This window comes from Microcaecilia unicolor, chromosome 8, assembly GCF_901765095.1.
Source record: "Microcaecilia unicolor chromosome 8, aMicUni1.1, whole genome shotgun sequence".
In the NCBI taxonomy this organism is placed as follows: Eukaryota; Metazoa; Chordata; class Amphibia; order Gymnophiona; family Siphonopidae; genus Microcaecilia; species Microcaecilia unicolor.
Window position 1 is genome coordinate 113,741,337 of NC_044038.1, and position 8,921 is coordinate 113,750,257.

General features: G+C 42.6%; 1 protein-coding gene across 1 annotated transcript in view; it reads left to right on the forward strand.

Annotated features, from left to right (window-relative positions):
* Nucleotides 1-8,059, forward strand: part of KCNIP1 (potassium voltage-gated channel interacting protein 1) — an 86,977-nt gene extending 78,918 nt beyond the window's left edge. The window contains exons 4-7 of the mRNA XM_030211805.1: nt 1,677-1,784; nt 2,926-3,030; nt 5,014-5,076; nt 7,844-8,059. Of these exons, the coding sequence (XP_030067665.1) occupies nt 1,677-1,784; nt 2,926-3,030; nt 5,014-5,076; nt 7,844-7,891 (324 nt within the window). The 3' untranslated portion in view covers nt 7,892-8,059. The remainder of the gene's footprint in view (nt 1-1,676; nt 1,785-2,925; nt 3,031-5,013; nt 5,077-7,843) is intronic.
* The last annotated feature ends 862 nt before the right edge of the window (nt 8,060-8,921 follow it).

Consider the following 8,921-nt stretch of genomic DNA (forward strand, 5'->3'; position numbering starts at 1 on the left):
TGTCAAATAGACAGGAGACACTGGCAAGTGAGTTAAGAGAAGACAGAGGGAAGCAGAAACCAGAGACTGGGACCAATATGATTTGAAAAATAAAATGACCAGACAACAAAAAGGTACAAAAAATGATTTTGTTTTCTATCTTGTGAATATAATATGTTGGATTTGGAATGTACATCTTGTCAGAGTTGGTGTTAAACACAACTGGGGTACAGGGTGGAAATCTAGGAGAGGCTTGGAGCTTTCTCTGGCCAGGGAATCAAGCATAATTGCACTAGTTGCAACCCTGGCATGTGTCATCTTTATATTTTGCACAGGAGGCAATGCCTTTGTTTCTTGTTTCTCTGGTACAGGGTCTAGTTTCTTGGGGTTTCTGCTTTATTTGTGTTTCTAGAGTTTGTGGTCACTTATTCTGTATTTGGTATTCGTGTTCTGTATGTGTGACAGGTATTCTGTTAGCATGAAGTTTCTATGTAGCATTCTGTAGTAATTTGGCTTGTTCAGCTTTCCTGATAAATGTATTTGTATTTTAGGGCACTGCCTTTTCATAGGTAGGATCCTTGTTTTAGTGCTGGCATGATAGATTTGCTCTAGGTTCTTAGTGACTTTTTTTAATAGATTTTTTTTTTTTAATTAACTTTATAATATGTCACCATACATAGAAACTAAAATTTCTATGTATGGTGAGTTTTATGGGTAAATGTCCTTGCTCTGCTCTGTATCTATTGTTGGTGGAGGGCTAGGAGCTTTCTGGATGCGGAATGTGTTTGGCTTCAATAACATATGTGTGTTGGAGGACCATAGCTCAATGGGGCTGAAGAGTGCAGTCTATTGTACTTCCCTTAGCTCTCAACTGCTACTCTCATAGCAAAACAAGTAAAGCACCAAACATTTACTTTTCTATAACTTGAAGTCTTCTTTTAGAAAAGTCCTTCATTGAGATAGGTCTTCCAACAATCCTGACAGAAGCCCTGTTTCACCCAAGCTGCGTCAGGGATATATGAAAATTCGCACTCAGAAAGCAAAATTGGCTCCAAAATGGCACCAGCCATTCAAACCTTCTGAGGCAAAGCAATGCCCATTGCCCACCCCAGCATATGCAAATAGTGATCCAGTAGCAGACACAACATTACATTATTTGCCCAGAGTGAAGATGACTGGGATTAGAACTAAAGTGAGCTTTTAACTGTGATAAAAAATGGCCTTAGCACGCCCTTACGCAGGTCTTTCCTGTGTGCCAAGGCCGTTTGTACCACAGGGGTAAAACGGCCAAATTTCCTATTTTCCCATTAATGGCCACACGATACTTTTCCTCTTAGCATGGGAATCTGCACCAGTTAGCACATAGCAATGCTAACACACTAACTGATTTGCATAGATATGCCCACTCTTTGAAAAAATGTAAAATATTTTAGCGCACAGTTTGCAAGCACACATTCCAAAATCACCATAGGATACCTCAGCATGCCCCACAATATGTCTTTTAAAGCTGCGATAAGCATGTGTTAAAGCTTACCGCAGCTCTGTGAAAGGGACTCAATATGTCAATGCAAGATTTGAACTTGAACCATGCCTTCTCCCTAAAGCTTTTCAAATCTTCACCATTGTACCTGTCTACAATTATGACACACATTTAATGCATTTCTCTTTTACAATTAACTTTTGTACCTTCTTAACAGGATTTTGTTATGGCTCTGTCAATTCTGCTGAGAGGAACAGTCCATGAAAAACTAAGATGGACATTTAATTTGTACGACATCAACAAGGATGGATATATAAACAAGGAGGTGAGACCCTCCATTGCATAAATATCTGCAAAGAACTCCAATATGCTCAATCTGAACTATTCAGAGTATGTCTCAGAATGGCTTGGGGAATGGAAACAGAGATGCAGAATGTCATACTACTATGACTGACTTGTTACTGGGGTGCATTCCTTTTCGCAATTAGGACAGGATGTCTTAAGGCATTTTCACACAAGCGTACATTCCTGTCTCTTCCTGTCTCAATATTATCGAAGCGGCCACTCGTTGTGCTGTGGATATTTAAGATAAGTGTAGAAAACCTCTTTATATATCAACTGTATGGCATCCCCTTGAGGGATTTATGCATTGACTCTATATTCAATTACTATGGAATTGTTGGAGTTTGTTGCAATTTATCTTTTTCTACACATTTCACATGGATGCACTTTGAAGGCTTTATGATGCAATAAAGTAGGCAAGTTCATTGTATTGTATTGGACACTATATATTCCTTCCTATCCTTGACCCCAATGTACCTGAATATACCAACCTTACCCACCCTATTATCAAATTATATTCGTTTCGCCTACCGGACCTGGCGATCGCCTTTACGGTACTATGTAAGCCACATTGAGCCTGCAAATAGGTGGGAAAATGTGGGATACAAATGTAACAAATAAATAAATATTACTGGCTCACAGACTTCGGTTAGTCCTGGCTGTAGATCTTCCACTTTTCATGAAATTATTTATTACAGATGTTTGATATTTCTTCAATTCTGTATTTATAGGGTGGTTTTCTGTTTGTGTAATAGTCCCCTCCTATTACTGTTCTTTACTTATGTTTTTGTTCATAGCTGTCTAGAATACCAGCATTTATATGCATACTTGTCATCTAACTTGAGACAGCTCCATATAAAATTACTTCCATGAAAGGTACCATGGATTCTGTATATGAGTCTCACACTCCTGGCTAGTATAGAAAATTCTCTAGATAACAAATTTTTCATGCAAAATTGGAGGTGATGTTAAGAAGATTCCACTGTAGATCTCATGTGTGTTGGTGTATCCTTGGTGTATATTGGCTATAGTGGCATCAATCCATGACTGCAGGATGCTCAATGACAAGAGCAGCTTGTCAGGGAGTTTTGGGAATAACTTTCCTTCCTTCCTTCCTTCCTTAGGAAATGATGGATATAGTTAAAGCAATCTACGACATGATGGGGAAATACACATACCCTGTCCTTCAGGAAGATACTCCGAGGCAGCATGTAGACATGTTCTTCCAGGTAATTAACAATGGACTAGATGGACTTTTAGGGTCATCAACATCAGTATTTATTGATTTTACAATGCTCATATTACTCAAGAAAGAAGCAAAGGATTCTTCTATTTCTCAAGAAGGATTTTAGAGGTTTCTTTATCTCTGCACTGGAGTTTGCTTGATTGCAACCAAGACTACAAAAGAACACTGTCAGTGGTAGGCAGATCTAGCTAACTTCTCTAAACTTCTTCTGAAATTTGCTTTCTCATAGTGTAGGATAAGTGCCTATGTTTTCTTCCATTTTTTATGTTTATTGTTTTTGTTACACACATCAGTTATATAAGTGCTGGGGTTTGATGTGTTTGGTGATTGGACCCCTGCTTGTCATTTGCGACTAGTAATAATACTATTCATTAGGGTTAGCTGAAAATCTGGCCAGTCTGTGGCCCTTGAGGACTGAACTTGGACAGGACTGGTATAGTGCCTTTGAAGAGTTATCCACTTAACAGCAGCTGTAAACATATGACTCCTTAAGATGTTTTCCACTTTTAAATGTGTAGCTCTGGTGTGATTGATTGAGTAGCCCTCTGTGCATCGTGTGGTGCCCTGAAGAGTTGCATGTAGTTTGAGGCCTAAGCTTCTTCCCATGGACACATAATAGGGAAAAAAGCCTTAGTAAATCTGATTTTTAATCCCACCTGGTCTGATCTGGGTCTAGTTATCTCACATTTCAGTAAAGCTCAGCAGCAAGCATGACTAAAATATTCTAGGGTACCAGGTTGCTTAGCATCTGCTACAAAATGGACCAGGAAAGTGCTCAAGCAAGAAGGATGAGCTATGCTGCAGTCAAGCCCAAATAAGAGAGTCGCCAGTGTGGCCACATCAGGTCCAGGTGAAAGAGCCATTGTTGCAGCCAGCTCTCAAGTTATCACTATAGCTGGGTTGGGCCTAGCCCCAGTGGAGGAGCTGGTTGAGTTGTAAAAGAATCAGAAGAATAAAAACCATAAAATTGTAAAAAATCAAAATAAGTAAAGACAAATGAAGAAAAATAAGCTGTAAACAGACCGTTTTTCCATGTTTATAGTTGCCTGAAGATATCTGTTTGGGATATAGAGTCCCCAGTCATTCCAGCCTACGAATAACCAATCTTCAGATCACACAGTACCTGGATTCTGTTTGTTGATTTGCTGAACATTGAAGCAGAAGAGCTAAGTTCTTGTTGCTCTCTTTGTTTCCCTCTCTCATATAGTTCAATTTGCTGTCTTTTCTTTTTGACACCAACCCATGCACCTGTCTGCATGTTTTATCTGTAGCAAGCCTCTGGTTCAACCAATCCACTTTATTCTTTAAACATATATAAAGACTCAACACGACAACCGTGTTTCGGCATGCAAGATGCCTGCCTCAGGAGTCTGTTGTTGTTAGGTATAAACAAATGAGTGGTGGTGATGATAACAAATGAAAGCTCTATGTAGGTCTTTAAAAAGACCTTGCACATATGGAAATATTCTGTGAGGAGAGGAGAGAGTTTGGTCAAAAAAAAACCTAAAGCATTCAGTGTCACAAGGTGGAGGGGATGTGCCTCGATGTGACGGGTTCTCCTATTGATCACCAGAGAACATAACGTAAGAGTAGCCAATGGTCCATCTAGCCAATTTCCTGTTTTCCAAACAGTGGCCAAGCCAGGTCACAAGTACTTGGCAGAAACCCAAATCATGGCAACACTTCATACTACAAATCCCAGGGCAAGTAGTTGCTTCCCATGTCAGACAGTGGACTTTTCCAGTTGTGTGTATAATGTGTCATGCTCTGCCTAATATATTTCTTGCTATCACTCTGAAAGGTGCACTCAGGAAGCCAGCCCTGGATATGAAGTTGGCAGCACTAGTGATCCTGGAATTTGGAGGTTAATCAGCTTGGCTAGTTTCAGTTTGTAAATCAGAGTACAACTTGCTTTTGATGGCTTTCTTGTCATTTGCAAATGAAACATTTTTTTTTTACCTTCTAGAAAATGGACAAGAACAAGGATGGAGTGGTAACTTTGGATGAGTTTATGGAATCCTGCCAAGAGGTAACCACTGGAACTACAGTTTCCATTCTCTTTTTGCAAAATTGCACTCGCTTACACAGAATATCTCCCTCACATGTATCCCATTCTCTAACATATGAACAGTCTCATTCCCCTCCCCATCATACATACGGTCTCCCTCCCCTCCACTTCCCCCCATTCATACTTACCTTAGAGATATTTCCTGAGGGGTCAATATTCAGCCGGCAGCAGTCAGCAGCGTGGCAAACCTTTTTTACCACATCTTTCAGCAAAGAGTGAGCTTAACTATTCGTTGAGTGAAAAAATATTTCCTCCTATTTTTTAAAAGCGTTTCCATGTAACTTCCTTGCGTGTCCCCTAGTCTTTGTACTTTTGGAATTTGGTAGTCCTTAATAGAAAATGCGATTAGAACATATAGTTAAGAAGGTTGCAGTAGTGAAATCACACAGGATCTTGTAGGTCCTGTTTTTATTTTCTCCAAGACCTGGCCAAGAGCACACACAAGAACTAATTGCACAGCTCACTGGACATGCTCTTTATCCCTATCCTGATACCTCTTCATTTCCCATCACACTCTCTCCTAGCTTCTTTCTGGTCTCTCTTTTCCTTTCTCCTATAGTCAATTTCCTCTCCCTTTCGGATGATGCCCATTTCCATATCACCACACCCAGCAAACACATGCATATACCCTGCTACACCTCCACATCCTGCAAAAGCACAAGGTCACTCCTTTATTTTCTCTATAAAGCAGAGGCTTATTTCCTGTGATCTCCACATACTTTTCCTTTCTTCCCTTGAACCCAGCATAGACTCACTTTCCACCCCAGGACAGACTTTTTTAACCCCCGTCCTTTTCCATATGACAAACACTACACTTCCTCTCCCGCACCAAGGCCAGCCTTTGTCTAGAGGGCTAATTAGACAGTTGCCTAGGAAAAGGTGAGACTAGGGGCACCCTGGGCACCTCCAGCACTGAAGAAAATGAAAAGTCTCTAGGGAACCCAGAACCCATTAGTTTAGTTTATTCACTTGTGATTGTTGTGGTTGTCCAGGCCTTGCTGCAGTTGTGTAATCCAGACAACCAGAACTGCCCCAGCACTGTCTCTGCAGGGAAGAAGTCGATGGTCTCCCTTCCTGCTGCCGAGATCTGAACTCCTCATCCTTGCTCAGTTCATATGCAAACTGAGCATGTACGAGATGTACCAATGAAGGTGGCAGGAAGGGATGCCATCAATTTCTTCCATACAGAGACAGCACTGGGGCAGTTCTGGTCATGAATCTCATTGGCTGGTGAGGGATTGGGCATCTCCGCCAGTCAGTCAAAAGTTGTGGAGGGGGCCTGTTCCAAAAGTGGGGAGCCCAGGCTCCAATGTCCCCCCTCATGGTGTTCTGCAGCTTGAGCTTCTGCACATGCTCAAAGGCCCGCCAGGTCATGTCCCTTCTGAAAAAGGATGTTCAGAGGGGGTGGGACTTGTCAGGGGTGTGACATCAGGGGTGTGACAGGTGTTGTGTTGGCAAGAGGACCAATGTGCTGTTGTCTCTGTGGAGGGGGTGAGAAAGGGAAGGGAAGTCACTGAACACCTGTCCATGTTAGAAATATTGCCATTTCCTCACTAATTATAGCCGGCTGCCACTGTGCATCTACAGTCACACTCAGTTGCCCCCTCCCCAAACTCCAATACAACTAATTCTCTCTCTCTCTCATCGCCTCCCAGCATCCCCCTATCCCACACCTCAGAATAGAGTAACTGCTCTCCATCCCCTATCCCCCAATCCAGTACACACTCTTTCCCTCCCTTCTTCCTCTCTGACCCAGGGTGAGCGATTGAGGAACAAGCCATTTAGCTTATATAGCTGTAAACATTTGTGTATAACAGATATTGCAGTTGATTATTTACATTCATTATGAATCTGGAAGGATTTTTCTTACCCAAAATGCATGGACTGGAGGAATAGCCTAATGGTTAGTAACATAACATAGTAAATGACAGCAGATAAAGACCTGTATGGTCCATCCTGTCTGCCCAACAAGATAAACTCATGCAGTGGCCTGAGAGCCAAGAACTGGGCTTGATTCCCACTGCAGCTCCTTGTGACTCGTGGCAAGTCATTTAACCCTCCAAGAAGTACCTGTATATAATATGTAAATTTAGTGTTACCATATGTCCGGTTTGACCCGGACATGACCTCTTTTTGCGGACATGGCCAGGCAACCGGATTTGCGGACAAACGGGCAGGCTGGTGGTCTCTGCCTCTACCTCTTTGGGCCCAGAGCACCTGCAGACTGTTGTTTGCTGACTCCGGTCCCAACGCTGATTCAAAATGGCCACCGAGCATTGAAGTGGCTTCGCAAGACTTCTGCAGAAGTCTTGCAAGGTCACTTTCAGTGACCATTTTGAATCGGCGCCGATATGGAAGGGAGCAAGACAGTCTCTGCAGCCATTCCGGGCAGGAAAGAGGGGGCTCTTTCCTGCCCCAAAGAGGTCATTAGACCACCAGGGCAATACAGTAAGGGGAGGGGACACCCTTAGGGGGGAGGGGACACCCTTAGAGGATGTGTGACAGGGGGGCGGAGTGGAGGGTGTGGAGGGGCGGGGCATGTGTCCTCTTTTGGGGGGTGGGAGCAAATATGGTAACCCAATGTAAATTACTTTGATTGTAACCACCTACAGATTGCCTCAAGATATGCTGCTGTTGTGTACTGTGGAGACCTCAGCACAAGTAAACCAAATACATTAAATACTGTTGACTATTTTTTTGAGTGCTGCTTGGTTTTCTCTTCTTGCAGGATGACAACATCATGAGGTCCTTACAGCTCTTTGAAAATGTGATGTGAACAGGCCCTGTACTGCCATAGACATTTGAGGACTTCAGACAGATACCTTTTTTGTCTCTGTTGTTTACAAGAGCATCTTACATGTCTTGTAAATGTCTCATCTCAGAAATGGGAGAAAAAATATCATACTTTCTTCCCCTTAAGAATCGCCTACTGGATATGATTTCATTTTGGAAGCATGCAGTATTTTATTGCTAAAATAATGAGACTTTGGCACAGAGTCCCCTGTGCCAGGAGCTGGCTCTTCGTGGACAATAACAGCTTACCACATGGCAGAAGTACATTCCTCCAATCCGTACCTCTTCTTTGAAAGGATTATGCATCAACCAGAGAAAACTGTCTTGTAGCTAAATGTACTAAGGCAGTCTGTGATTTAAGTAAGCACACAGAGCAGCTCATTTTACTGCAATTTCTTGTACATCCCCCATTGGTTACTAAGGTATCCCACTGTATAGATGGGGATCTAGGGAGATTCGCTCATATCATAGGCTGGTCAGTAAAGGGAATTCTGCATAGGAACAGCAGTTGGACCGAGCCACTGTGAGTGGAAGGAAACTTTTCCCTATAGGACTCATGAAAATAACAAAACAATGGCCACTAGTATCTTCTATTAGATAATCATCCTTGCCTGGATTTTTAAAGGAAGGGAATTGACATTTTGGGATAGGTAATAGTGGATGATAGCAATGCTCATGCTGCCCACGTATCTCTTTTACTCACACATACGTTCACACTGAAAACTGCCCAAAGAAGGGGGGGATTCTGTATAGGGCACCCAAAGTTAGGGGCCGGGATGATGAGCGCTAAGCACAAATTCTATAGAGACAGTTTGTGTAGAACGTTTTTTCTCCGAGGACAAGCAGGCTGCTTGTTCTCACTTCAAAAACCTTGCGACAGCCAGTAGAGCGCGGGACGGACGCACCGCACATGCGCGGCCATTTTCCCGCCCGCGCGTGTCCGTTTCCACCTCAGTTTTTTCTTTTCTACGGTGGAGAGTGGCTGCGTGTCGGTCTTTCTCCCTCAGGTCCCA